The 14067-nt window shown below is 56.7% G+C and overlaps 1 protein-coding gene and 1 long non-coding RNA gene across 18 annotated transcripts in view; one reads left to right on the top strand and one right to left on the bottom strand.

Annotated features, from left to right (window-relative positions):
* Positions 1-62: 62 nt before the first annotated feature.
* KIAA0040 (KIAA0040 ortholog) lies at positions 63-5909 on the bottom strand. The gene is given in 3 exon segments (XM_056355191.1): positions 63-3491; positions 3494-3558; positions 4454-5909. Coding segments are annotated over 3 exon segments (477 nt in total). The 5' UTR covers positions 4495-5909; the 3' UTR covers positions 63-3120.
* A 94-nt stretch (positions 5910-6003) lies between these two features.
* The window catches only part of LOC130156625 (uncharacterized), a 77144-nt gene continuing 69080 nt past the window's right edge, over positions 6004-14067 (top strand). For 16 of the 17 annotated variants that reach the window (XR_008824522.1, XR_008824529.1, XR_008824518.1 and 13 more), the window contains exon 1: positions 6004-8956. This is a non-coding gene — a long non-coding RNA (uncharacterized LOC130156625). Of the gene's footprint in view, positions 8957-12305; positions 13815-14067 lie in introns of those variants that run through there. The other variant, XR_008824530.1, reaches the window with a different exon arrangement.

The raw sequence follows: 14067 nt of genomic DNA, 5'->3' as shown, positions 1-14067 counted from the left end.
GCGCTAGAGACACAGCATTTGTTTGCAGTTTGAGTCATTTATTTTTGGGTTCTTTTTATTAAAAAAAAAAAATAAAACCAAAAAATTTGTTTTGGTTTATCTTTCCCCCTGTTACGTGAACTGTTTAGGGAAAATAAAAGGTTGATATTGAAATGCAGTTGTGGGGAGGCAGTGCGGTGGCTGGAGAGTGGGGACCCATGCAGCAGGGTTTGTGTACCATGCGTCTCCTGCTGCCTTGTTAGCATGGGTTGGGTGGGGTTGCTGCTGCTGATGGGTGGCGGGTTCTGGTGCACCTCAGGCTGTTGCTGCTCTTTTGCTTTTGTCTCAAGAAGCAGCTTATTCAGTGCGTGGTATGGCTAAACCAGCACCCCTCGAGCAAGGTGGCCCGCGTGCTTTACAGGGTGCAGAGGCTCAGACCATCCACTGGTCGGATGGATCAGGGTAGGGTTGTATCCTAGTCCCGCCCTGCCCAGCCCTGGGATGGTCTGAATGATTTTGGGGAGCTCTTGAAATTCAGACTTGACTCTGAACTCCCCAAAGCCTGGATCAGACGTGTTGCATGCAACACAACACACGTTTTCTTGACAGTTCTCTAGTTCTGGTAGGAATTGGTTGCTCTCACCTAACATTACTTGCTTCCCCTTCCAGAGAAGGACCTTCCTGCTGGGAGCTGCGCAAAGCCCAGCAGCTCCACACCAGGCAGGTTGTACTCTGCTGGTGCTGCCTGCCTCCGTGCCTCTGCTTGTTTGGGTATGCCTCTGACCTCCCATCGTGTTTCCCTTCGCTCTGATATTTTATTTTTTTTATTTCTCCAGGCAGCGCCGCCCTTCCTCCAGGGCTGCCGGTGCCTCTGGATTGCAGCAGGAACACCTGCCTGGGCAGGGAGGCTGCTTTGCCCACCTGGTAAGCGTGGAGGTAGGAGGGCTGGGAAAAGTACCTGGATGCGGGGAAGGAAGAAGGAATATTACAAATATAGTGCTGGCTCTCCAGGGTCTTGGCTGGGCTAGGGGTTTGGGACAGAGACCAGCGCTATTCTTGCATGTTTCTCTCTAGGATTAGCTGTGGCAAATCCTGATTTTTTTATAGCATTGTATATTGCTTCATGTTTTGGAGGAGGAGGGAGTTACTTATTTCAATGGTAACAAAGCAAGCTGGAAAATTAAGGCACATATGGGGTCAATTTAAGGGGCTGTTCAAGGAGGAGCCTGGCCTCCCGGCTGTTACCAGCACAGCCACACACAGCCAAACCCCGTGAAGTGACGTGATGTTAATATTACCACCCTCTCCGCATGGGTCAAAACAGGCTGTGCTGGGATTGGGTGGCACAGGCAGCTGTTTCTAACTGGTGGCTTTGCCCCGCAGTGGCACGTGCCCTGGGAGCCAGGGGAAGGTGGCATTGTCCTTGCCTGGGGTGGAAGCGGTTGTGTCCAGCAGCTCCATCCAGGCTTGCTCACATGGATTTGGCTGCTCGTCCCCCCAGATGTCTGGCTCTGGCTGGTAGCTCTGGTCTGCTCCAGCAGCTCTTAGGAACTGGAAGAAAACGGGAGGAAAACATCCAGTGTACAGATGCTGGGCAAAACCCAGATGTGATGGGGCTTGTCATCACACGCGCACACTCCTTGTTGGCAAAACAAGCTGGGGGAGACAAAGCCTGGCGGGGTGGAGAGTGGGGAGGCAGAGACCCTGAGCTCCTTGGGAGGTAGGCTGGGCACGCAGCCCTAGGGGAAGCAGAAGGTTAAAACCAGAGTAGGGGTGAGAGCTGTGTGTGGTCTCTAGCTGCTTTGCCTGGCTGAGCCGTCATGCATCCAAGGGAGATGAGGATGGAGAGGGGTGCAGAGTCCAGCTGTACGCTGCATCCCTGAGTAAGGGATGACTGTGGGCATGAACTTTACCCGCCTCTGCTCCTACAGCACATGCCAAATCCCAGAGCAGGCAGGCTTGACAGCCATTCCCAAAGCCCTCTGCACAGCATACAGAGCTGCCCGCATGGCATCAGCCTGCAGCAGCGCGTGCTCGTGGGTCTGCGTGTGTTTAATGCGTGGCACAAGGGCTGCAGGGAGAGGGGGTGGCTGAGTGTGCTGGGAGAGCGTGTCTGCTGCTTCAATACCACTTCAGTGTGCCTAGCCCCACAACAGAGGGGCCTTTGGTCCTGTTCTTCTTTAGTAGTCATTCAATAAATAACTCTAATGCCCATAGCTAAGCCTTTACACAGCCTCAGCTTGCGTTTCCACTCTTGCAGTAGCGTGGTGGGCTCTTTAAAGGCAAGTCTGTATAAAACAGTCTTTCAAGAAAGGTTTGTCTTCTTAAGTGCTGGTGCAAAAGGGCCGGTCTTGCAGCCTTCTCTCTCCTCCCTGCCTCTCACCTGGGTGGCAATGCATCCTTCCGCTTTGCTGCCTTAAGGTGGTGTCTTGAGGTCTCTAAGGTTGGGCTGAGGGCATCTGGCTTCAGGTGCTCTCAGTTGCCTTTGATGGCCGGGAAGATGGCACATCTTTGAGCTGTGGGGTAGCTGCTCTCAGCTTTCTTTGCATCTCCAGCGTGAGCTGAGTTTGGACAGAGCCTAGACAGTCAAGTTGTGCCATCTTCGCGGCCGGGCAAGCGAATGAGGCATGCCTGGGCTCACTTCATTATGCGGCCCTCCGTGTTTGTGCAGGGGGAGCAAGCAGGTGGCTCGGTCTTTGAGTGCACATGGTCCCCCGCACCCTTGCCTGCGCCACAGTGCGTGTGCTTGCATATGAGTGCAGAGGGAGAGCCTCGCACCCGCTTCACTGCGTGCCAGCCCGGTGCATGCATTGTGCTCATGGCAGGAGGTATGTATGGCCCGGTGGCAGGATACCCTTGCATGCTCAGCAGGGCACGTGTCCACATGCACACCTGTCCTTTGCCGGGGTTTCTGCCCTTGGGCATGCTGTCATGGTTGGGCAGAAGTGGCTTACATAAACCTGCGCCTGACTGCCTTGCTCTCTGCTGGCCCTTCAACACGCTGGTTAGCCGCTGGGCTCAGCCTCTTTTGAAAGTCACCATAAAGTGGCAGCAGCTTTGGCATCTCCTCGTCCCTCCTAGTGCACAGCTGAAAGGACTGGTGGCATCTCAGAGAGGAGGGCCTGAATGCCCTCCTGTCTGCTAGATGGGCAAGGAGGGTCTCTTGTCCAGCAAGAGCAGCTTGGGCTGAGCCGAGATCCACAGGTCCTCTTCATCCTTCTTCTTCTTCTTCTTTTTCTTCTTGTTCCTCTCGGCGTGCAGCTGCCCATTGCTGCTGGGGCCACCTTTCTTCCTGCTTTCTCCCTTTCGGCTGCAGAAGCAGCAGTGGCAGCAGATGAAAATGAAAGCAATGAGGACGACGAAGGGCAGACCCATCAGCACAGCTAGGCAGACAGTGTTGAAGACACCTTCCTCGTGCTTGGTACGGATGAGCTCCAAGATGGAATTAAAGAAAGAGCTGATCTTCTGCTCCATGTTGGCTCCTGGGCAGGCTGCCTGTGCTGCTCTCTCCACCTGAAGGCCCCCTGGGATACGTTCTGTAAGCAGCTAGTGGGCTCCACAAATGTCCTTGGATGGTGCCTGCAAAGACAGGAAACCACACGGATCAGGTGCCTGCTCCCTCAGCAATTTTCTCCATGGAGCTGCCAGCACAGCCAAAGCCTCAGCAGGATGAAAGGTCTGCTGCCTTGGAGAGGTCTGGGGTCACAAGGGACAGGCCATGCTGCCAGCCACATCCTTTTGGATGTCCCCATCTGAGAAACACAGCCTGTCAACCTCTTCTGGGGTTCATTCGTGGTGGTGTGGATGGGCAAGGAGGGCTTTGAGCATCCCTACATGCCTTGTCATCTAGCCAAGCACAAATTCTGCCCCTCTGGACATATAGCTCAACCCTTGCTTGGCAGCCACAACACGGAGCTCTTATTAGACCTCTGTAGGGCTTATTTCTTAGAAGAGGAAATATTGTCTGCAGGAGCTTTCCTGTCCAGGAAAGGACTTGCCTGGTCCACCTTGCAAGGGACCGCACCACAGAGAGCAGTTCTGCTGCCATCGGAACTGGGACTTGACATGTCACAGGTCTCTCTTTACTCCCATCCACCCTGGGATGGGGTGTCTCATTTGAACAGCCCATTTCTCACGGTCTGGGACAGGCAGCCCAGCTGCTGTGGGCAGGACACTGCCCTGTGCTCGGGCAGCGCAGAGGCAAGTTGTGCCTGTCCCAGCCACCACACGGGGGTCTGGCCCTGTCGCTCTGGCACCCGGGGCACTGCCAGCAGGTTTGGGGTGGGGGCTGTGGTTAAACAGCCTGGATTTTTGATGGGGACTATGGTCAGTGGGACTCGTAGGTGATAGGCAAGTGGGTGGACCCCAGCCTGGTGCCCAGGGCTGCCTCCATGCGCCCAGGGCTGGCCACAAAGGCAGCGGTGGGGGAGGACGAGGGTTGGCTGGGGATGGAAAAGCCGGTGCCGTGCCTCACCTGGGAATTGCTCCAAGGGTTTGGGTAGGGCTGAGGAGCATTTCTGCGGCCTGACGTAAGGTTTTCCTCTCCCCTCAGGGAGGGAGAGGTGCTGCTGAGTGGCGGGGCTCCCAGGGAAGCCCTCCTGCTCTCCTGGGGCCAGGCAAAGCTCCTGGGGGTTTTGAGTAGGGCAGGGGGCTTTGTACTGTGAGTTTGCAGTTCTGGTTCAATATGAGGTTTGCTAAATTATGGGTTGTACAGATGAAGAGCTGGCAGGGGCAACATCAAGCTGTAATACCGTGTTTCACCCTTGCTCAGCTTTTTACATCAGCGTCTTTGCCAGCCTTTGGGATTCAAGCCGTGTAGCCTCTTGAGGGAATGCAAAATCCCCGTGTGCACAGGAGGGGAAACTGAGGCATGGGAAAAGAAAAGCCAATGCTTCCATGTAATAAAAACTTAAAAGGTACAGCCTGAGCTCCAAAGGTGTCCTGGAGCAGTTGATCCACTTGTCCCCTGTGACCACCAACTCCTCGGCTCTCCCTCTGGCAGCTCTCCCAGAGCCCCAGCACCAGATGAATGAGAAGAGCACCCAGGCTGGTTTCAGCTAAAGCCTCCTTTCTATAGCATCCTTCCTTGCTTTGCATCACGATTATTTCTGCTGCGGCACCTGCTAAGGGATGCTTTCCTGCACCGAGCGTTTTGGGATGCTCTGCTTCACCCAGCTGGTGCCACTGCGTATCTTCCTGCCTCACTTTGCAATTACACCCTGCCTCCTAACGAACCAAGCTGCCAGCCTTGCCTGAAAAAGAAACCGCAAGTCCCACCCAAACCTAACCATAGCCCCTGTGCCGCTGCCAAGGCGGGAGCTGGTGGGCAGCCCCCAGATAGGTGTTTCCCAAGGGAAAAACCTGCCTTCAGAAACAGTGTCCTGGGACCTACAAAGCTGTATGGGGGGTCTTGTTTCCCCAGCTGCCCCCAGCCACTGGCTTTCAGACCTGATTGCCAGGATCCCAAGAGCCATGTCCTTCAGCATAGATGCTGAGCTCTCAGTTTGGGCTTTTTTGGGGAATTTTGGACAAGTGCTTAGATCCTATTAAAAGAAGGGGTTTATCCTCCCTGCCTCTCACAGAAACAGACTGACCGCTATAAATGTATTGTTTCGATATGCACGAGAGCATAGCTGAGCTGGCCCCAATTAGCTGGTGCTGGTGCTTTTTCTTTCGAACACGTGCATGGGAAATGTGATGAAAACAGGCGTATGAATTTCTGTGGGTGCCTTTCTGAAAAACTCTCATTGGAGATTTACCAAATGAAATGCAGCACTTTGGGAGGTGGTTTGGGCTTTGGCTAAGTGAAGATGTTTGAAGCTAATCTTTTATTGCTGGATTTTTTTTCCAGTCTGCTGCATCTTCCAGTTTCTGCTTGCTAGAAAGGGAATTTAAAAAAAAAAAAACAAACACAAAAAGACAAAAAAAAAGGACTGTGGTGGGGCTTTTTCTGGAGGTAGGCAAGCAGGATGGGGGGGGGATGCCAGGCATGCACCCAGGAGGGAGGGATGGTGCTGCAAGACACAGAAGAGCCTTTTTTACCCTACCTCTGCCACTGGGCAACTTGCTGGCCTTGGGAAACTGGCTGCTCCCTGCCTTGCCTCATGCCCTTACCCGGCAGAGGACAGTGATGTCCAGTCCCCACCTGAGAAATCACAGGCTACCACTGAAGGCTCAGAGACCGAAATCCCTTCCACCCTTTTCCTACCCGCTGCCCAGGGCCGGCAGTGAGGTTACAGATCTGCTTTTGCTGACAGGAGAGATAAGCAAGGGCTCTCTGGGTGCAGCTCTCTGCTGCCTGCAGGCATGACAAGCAAAGGGCAGCGGCTTCTGAAGACTGCTCCTGTCCCAGCCTTCCTCCTTGCTAAGGCCTTTTTTGGGGGAAGCTGTCGTAAAGGTTAAACTGCAACACAAGTAAACAGAGCAGCTTTTCCTCAGCCTGAATCATCTGTGTGATGCAGGTTTGCCATTTATCCATAAATATCCTGACAGCTCATTATCCAGGCAGGAATACTGGACGCCTAGGATACACTTCATTCCAAAAAAGAAGTACAAAAACCCAACCCCAAAACAACAACCGCCTTTAATTTCAGACAAAACAGGATGTACAATTTTATTCCTGGGCTGAGCTGCTTTATATTTATTGCCTCTAAACTTCTGGGGAGGGAAGGAGGGCTGGAACTTCCTTTTAAACTTGTAATTAATTGTTTGCAGAGAAAAAAAAAAAAAAGAGAGAAAAAAACAACCCAGGGAGCAGAGTCCTTTGAAATGTTTCCACTTTAAACTGGAGTTGAATGCCCTCTAGAGGCTCTGGCTGCTTGTCCTGGGAAGTGCCCAGCTGGGGACATGTGGCTGCTCTGAGCAATCCCATAGCAGCAGGGATGCAGCCGAGTGTCCCTGGCAAGGGGAAGGCAGAGGTACCTGCTACCACCCTGACCAAGCAGCGCCAAAATCCTGGGGCCACCTTTCAGCATAGCTATGCAGCTGGTTTTCAAATGCCTTTTCTTTTTGGTGTGTGCGTCGCCTTTTGTTTTGTAGATGAAGGGATGCCTGTGCGCTAAATAAAGGGGTTCTTCAGTTTAATTAAAAAAAAAAAAAAAAAAAAAAAAAGCAGGGGGGAGGGGAAAGTAGAAAAACTGGTGCCTTTTGAGCCAGTGGCTCCGAGGGCAGAGGGGTTACCCAAGGCCATCACCAGCTGAAAGCCTGTGTGCACAGTGGGGAGCTGCATCTAGGAAAAATCCATGCTGCCACTGAGCGTGGTGCAACAGCAACGTCTCCCCTTGGAGAGGGGACGAACAGGGAGAGCTGCGTCCGTGCCGTGGTCCATGACGGGTGTGAACCGTGTGCCCAATGCACGTGTTGCCACAGCTGGGAGGTCAGCTGTTTTTTTGGGTCAAGATATGGGACCAAAAAACAGGCCCAGGGAGGCACTGGGAGACAGGGCAGCATCTCGGGGAGGGCTGCCGAGCGCCCTGCTAAATGAGCTCTTTGTTTTTGGGTAGCCGGTGCTGGCAGCGAGTCAGGGGAAAGCTGACACGGTAACTTGCTCGGGAAATCCTGTGGCCAGGGATGGACGGCTTCTTCTGACAGCAGCTCTACATGGCTGGGGTTTGCACGTCTTGTGTAAGTTTTAATCGAAGTTGGGCGTCCAATACAAGGTTCTTTAATCCACATTGGCTCTGCAAGAGCCGGTTTTCAAGGGTGGGGATCGTCTGCCACTCCTCTGGAGTTACAGGCAGCCGTGGGTGGAAAACAAGCTCCTTTGGAGGGCCAGCTTGGGATGGCACCACAAACCATCGGCATGCACGGCTTGGCTGGCTGGGCTGGAGGGGTAAAGGCTGCCAGCCTGAGCATGGGGAAATCAAAACAGAGGGGTTGCCTTGGCAATGCTGGCTTGCCCACATCCTGTGCGCTGCAGAGCGACCGCAGCAGCTGGGGATGGAGGTAGAGTTTGCAGAAAAGTTGCAGTTTGCTGGAAACAGGGGGCATAGAGCTAGAAACTGTTATGCAGGGTCACTGTGGCAGAGGGGAGAGAGCTGGAGGTGGTTTAGGACCTGATTTTGCAAGTTAAGTCCTTTAGGCTCAACCCTCAACTGGCTCTTACATCTGTGTGTAGTTCCCTCCAGCCTAACAAAGCTCAGCTGCTCCTCTTGGCTGACATGCCTGGCTCAGGCAGGAGCGGGGCTGTTCTAAGGTGCTTCTCCCTGCATCCATGTTGAAGCAGGGGGCAGCTCTGGAGAACAACCAACTGACAGCCCATGACCTGCGGGGTTTGACCCCGTGTGCCCCTAGGTTATTTGAACTCCCCCACGCTTGGTGTTCAGCTGCAGCTTGGGACTTGCCGTGGTAACACAAAAGCATCTGACCTGCAGCTGCCCCCGTTTCCTTAATGCGGACCATACCGGATCTTCTGGTGAGACCTCACTTCATGCAACTGATGCTACGTGGTGCAAAGCAGGAATCACAATATTCAACTTGACCGTTTCCTTCTGTTATTTGCTTTGTATCAAGCTTTGTACCCACTTCTGCTGGCAGTGATAGCTCAGGATCCAGCTAGGAGAGGCTAACTTCTCTCTCAGAGCCTGTGCACTCTCTGGTACAACTAGCAGAGACACAGCTACGCATGCATGCACACCAGTGACATCTATTTTCCCATTTGCACCTGCAGACTTAAAGGAAAACTGGATGAAAGCTGACACTGGGAGTGAGCAGTTTCCTGCGCTGGGATTGCATGTTACTCTTTTGGAAACGGTGAATAATACGAGTTTTGCTGCCGGTCTCTCCAAACTCGCAGCAGGCTCCAGAGACCTTCCTCAAACGTTCAAAACCAAACACCAAAAGCTATCCCCCAGCAAACAAAACCAACTACAGCTCCGTCTTATTCCCACCGCCGTCAGACCTTCCAGCCAGAAGCCGTGCGGCGATGCTTTCGTCCCCTAAAGGGAGCGAGTTGGAAAACTACCCCTCCGAGTGCTGGGTAAGAGGGTTAAAGTGAAAGTATTTTGCAAAATGCTGCCTGGAGCCCGCTGGGACACCATCCGCACGCCGGCGGGATGGCCGCCCTCGGTGTACGGGCCAGCTCTGCCTTCCGACATCACCCCCATCACCCCGACAGCACCGGGCGCCCCTCTGGGCCACGTCCACCCCCTCGACACTGTCACCGGCAGCGCGGTACCCCGGCCGGCCACCCGTGCCCCTCCGCGGCTGGGCTGCCCACAGCGCTGCTTGCGGGAGGCTCGGGGGGCTGCGGACCCCCGCAGCAGCACCCGCTGGCGCAGCCTTACCTCGAGCTTTGCTGACCCGCACCCCTGCGCTGGGCTGGCGTGGCCCCCCGCAGCCGGCTGCTCCTCGGCGCCGTCAAGTGCCGCTGTCCCCACCTGCCCCCGCCCGGAGCCACCCCCAGCGCCCCCCCGCCCGTTAAGCAAATGGTGTGGCCTTCAACCCCCGCACAGCGGAACGGCGCTGCTGGGGGGAGCGCAACGCCCAGGGTAACGCTGCGGCTCCCCCCGGGCCCCCCCCCGCGCCCCGACCCCCGGCCGGCCAACCTACCTCGGCGCCCGCCCGGCCCGGCCCGCAGCGCGGCGGAGGAAATGGGCCGCCCCGTCCCGCTGCCCCCCGCCCCCGCCCGCCCCGCCGGGGCTCCCGGCCCCGCGCCCCCGCCGGGGGTGGGGGGCACAGCGGGGGGGTGCGCAGCGGGGGGGGGGGGCACCGCCGGAGGGGGGAGCCCGGGGGGGCACCGCGGGGTGGGGGGACACCGCGGGGTGTGGGGGGGCACAGCGGGGGTGCCCCGGGCGCGGCCGGGCGCTGCCGGAGCTGGGGCTGTTCAGTCTGGGGCGGCGGCAATGGGGAGGGGGTACAAGCCCGGCCTGGGCAGTGGCGGGGGGCGGCTGGGCTGCGGCAGCGGTTTCCCCAGGAGCTGTTTCGGGGGCAGCGGGGGGTGGGGTCTGCGGGGCGCCGATGCTGTCGGGGGGCTTTTAGGGACAGGGCAGAGCCCCGTGTCCCAAAGGGAGGTGCCACCCCACGCCCCTGCAGCGGGGAAAGCGGTGGGAGGTGGGGGGGCACACCGGGAGGCCCCCCCCCCCCACGCCGGGGGGCTGCTCTCCGCCGGGCGCGGGGCACAGGGCACAGTTTGGTGGCTTTTTTTTTTTTTTTAATTGGTTGGAAAGCGAAGTGCTGAAGTACCGAGAGGCCGAGTCCTGCCCCACCTCTGCCCTCGAGTGGCTCCAAAGGGTGTTTATCAGTATAGTGTAGGGTGCTTTATAGATACATATATAAATATAAATATAAATATAAATGTATAAGTGGGCACCCATGGGGGCTGTACGTGATGTTTTCCCCCCAGGAAGCCGCTCCAGCCTGTGCAGGGCTCTGATATTCCCAAAATTTGATTTTGGCTCAGCGTGGATCGCCGCCCCAGCTTCCACATGCTGCTTTCCCTCCCTCTTGCTTCCGAGCATCCTGAGGGATGCCAGGAGTCACCGGCTTCCCAGTGCTCCCCAGTCTGGGGCTGAGCGGGCTCTGTGCAGCGTTGTGATGTTGACAGCTGGGCAAGCCACAACTAGAAAAATGTTTTGCTGGAATTTTTCTGGCTGGCTTGAATCATTCTGGATTACAAAAACCCCGTGCTTGCCTGCCCTCCTCGCCCTCCTCCCTGCTCCAGAGCCGGTGGCTTTGCTTTTCCCCTTGGGTCCTGGTGCCAAGGCACCGGGCTGGGGGAGCTGGGGCTGCCCGACCCTTCCAGGCTGCTGGAAAATAGCCCCGTGCCCCGGCAGTGCCAGCAGCACAGTCACGGTGGGAATAGGAGAAAAGAGGGGCAGAGGAGGGATGGAGCCAAGGTGCCTGCCAGCCCCAGCTGCCTCTGCTGGCCTCCCTCCTGCTGCCTTCATCCTGCTGCTGGGGCCGGGGGGTGTGTGAGTGAGAGACCCCCATTGCAGGCTGCGGCTTGTGCCAAGTGTCTCCTGGTAGCCTTTGGCAAGGTGTTTATGTGCTGCGGGAAGTACCAAACCCTTTTAACATAAGGATTCACTGCTTGTTAGTGCCAGGAACTTTTTTCTCAGTTTTTATGCTACAGGATGGAGATCCCTGGGCTTTGCACCATGTTCATGGCTCACCCCATCCCAGCTCACCCCTTTCTAGCTCATCCCTTTCTAGCTCACCCCATCCCGGCTCACCCATCCCGGCTCACCCCATCCATGCTCACCCATCCCAGGTCACCCCATCCCAGGTCACCCCATCCCGGCTCACCCATCCCGGCTCACCCATCCCCGCTCACCCCATCCATGCTCACCCCATCCCAGCTCACCCCATCCCGGCTCACCCATCCCGGCTCACCCATCCCCGCTCACCCCATCCCGGCTCACCCCATCCCGGCTCACCCCATCCCGGCTCACCCCATCCCGGCTCACTCATCCCGGCTCACCCCATCCCGGCTCACCCCATCCCGGCTCACCCATCCCCGCTCACCCCATCCCGGCTCACCCCATCCCGGCTCACCCCACCCCGGCTCACCCCATCCCGGCTCACCCCATCCCGGCTCACCCATCCCGGCTCACCCCATCCCGGCTCACCCCATCCCGGCTCACCCCATCCCGGCTCACCCCATCCCGGCTCACCCATCCCGGCTCACCCCATCCCGGCTCACCCCATCCCGGCTCACCCCATCCCGGCTCACCCATCCCGGCTCACCCCATCCCGGCTCACCCCATCCCGGCTCACCTCATCCCGGCTCACCCATCCCCGCTCACCCCATCCCCGCTCACCCCATCCCAGCTCACCCCATCCATGCTCACCCCATCCCGGCTCACCCCATCCCGGCTCACCCCATCCCGGCTCACCCCATCCCGGCTCACTCATCCCGGCTCACCCCATCCCGGCTCACCCCATCCCGGCTCACCCATCCCCGCTCACCCCATCCATGCTCACCCCATCCCGGCTCACCCCATCCCGGCTCACCCCATCCCGGCTCACCCCATCCCGGCTCACCCATCCCGGCTCACCCCATCCCGGCTCACCCATCCCGGCTCACCCATCCCCACTCACCCCATCCATGCTCACCCCATCCCAGCTCACCCCATCCCGGCTCACCCCATCCCGGCTCACCCCATCCCGGCTCACTCATCCCGGCTCACCCCATCCCGGCTCACCCCATCCCGGCTCACCCATCCCGGCTCACCCCATCCCGGCTCACCCCATCCATGCTCACCCCATCCCGGCTCACCCCATCCCGGCTCACCCATCCCCGCTCACCCCATCCCCGCTCACCCCATCCATGCTCACCCCATCCCGGCTCACCCCATCCCGGCTCACCCATCCCGGCTCACCCCATCCCAGCTCACCCCATCCCAGCTCCCCCCCTCGCAGAGCTGTGGCAGTTCCCTCATTTGCAGGTACCAAACCCTCCTGTGAAACAGCCTTCCCAGCACATGCACGAGAAGCCACCCAGCCACTCCACAGCACCAGGCAGCGTAACGTCACCTTTGAAACCAGCCTAATAGGATTGCCTGGAAATATTGTATCATTAGAGGCACCAGGCTCAGGGGTGTCCAGGGCTGGGGTGATGAAAGCCCTGCCCATCCCCAGCAGAGCTGCTGCTGTGGCGGCTGGGAGGTTTGCTTTGCTCCCTGGGCAAACAGCCCCGCTGGGGCTTGGCGCCTTCTTGTCGCTAATTTAATTTGGCAGAGGCCTCAACAAGGGAGGAGCTGCCAGCCTGGGCACCTTCCCTGGCTTTTTGGGGGCCCTTCCAAGCACGGTGCTTCAGCATCCACTTGGCTTCAGGCAGGAGCATTGTGGCAAAGTGGTGGAGCCGGTGGGCACTGATAACGCTGAGCTCAGCGTTTAAACCTCCCGTGATGCTCCTACCTGTAAAGGGGAGCCTTGATGCCATTGAGTGTAGTGACACCATTAAACCAAGCTGGGAAGCACTGGATGGACTTGAAGAAACTTAGAATTAATGCAAGTATATACAAATATAATCAGTCAGGCCACGGCCCTGTCTAGCCGGCATCCTCTTCCCCATAGTGGTCCACAGGAGATGCTTTGAAAGAATCTAAATTCCTTTTGATGCCTGACCCTGTGGATGTCTCCTGCAGTGAGGAGTTCCACAGCTCCTTCATATGCAGCGTGGGGAAAAAGGACTTTCTGGGGGTGCGGGGGTGTGTGTTTGTGTGTTGAACCCACCACCTTCTAGTTTTGTTTGGCATCCAGCGTATCTGGGCTCCAGGGGATTGCCCTTTGTTTCTCGGAAACTCTAATGGGCGAGAGGAAGCCGTGACTCAGCTGCTGATGAATAGCTGTTGCTCCACATTACACATCTCCCTGCTTGCTGGTGCCCCTCAGCACCAGGAACCAAGTAAGCCCGTGCCAGAGAAGCCCCTGTCACATTGTGGGATGTCGGTCTGAGCCAAAATCCTACCTCCAGCCCCTGTTTTCCATCCATCCTTCTGAAACCCCTCATTTCCTTGCAAGATCAAAAGCTTTCACATGCTGAAAAGCTCCCCTGATAACTTCCATTTCCTCCAGCATCCTCTCAATTTCTAATTTTATTTGGAACACACTACTAATTTTACACTGAAAATAAAACCACCCTCTTGTTTTCCCCTTGTTTCATCGGATTCAGCTGATTTATTTACTAGTTTGCCCCATTGCACAGCTGGGAGCTTCACTCCTGCCTTGTAACACCCAGCTGGTACCTAGGGCTGGTATATTTGGCTTTTTCTCAGCACGGTGGGATGGGAGGAGATGTGAAGTGACTGCAGATGTGATCACACCTTTCTTCTCAGCTGCTTGCTTTGCTCTCCGGTTGCGATTTCCGTTTGTAGGCGCCAGCCTGGCTTAAAGTAAGCAATGGAAAACTCTGCTCCCGGAGGAACATTCCTCTCATTTTTCCCCCATGCTTCTGCCTTTCTCCCTCCCTTTCCCCCTCCCACAAAAAAAGCCTGCAGTTTAAATACCAAAAATAAAGCACGCCTAGTTGTGTGCTGGATAAAAATAGCAGCCCTTGGTATTTGCTTTAGCAGCAGCAATGGATTTTCTGGCTTTGGAGAACAGGGAGGCAGGAGCAGGATGGGATGGGGTGGGATGGGATGGGGT

The sequence above is a fragment of the Falco biarmicus genome, chromosome 11 (genome assembly GCF_023638135.1).
Source record: "Falco biarmicus isolate bFalBia1 chromosome 11, bFalBia1.pri, whole genome shotgun sequence".
Classification (NCBI taxonomy): Eukaryota; Metazoa; Chordata; class Aves; order Falconiformes; family Falconidae; genus Falco; species Falco biarmicus.
This window is presented reverse-complemented; position numbering and strand designations above follow the sequence as displayed.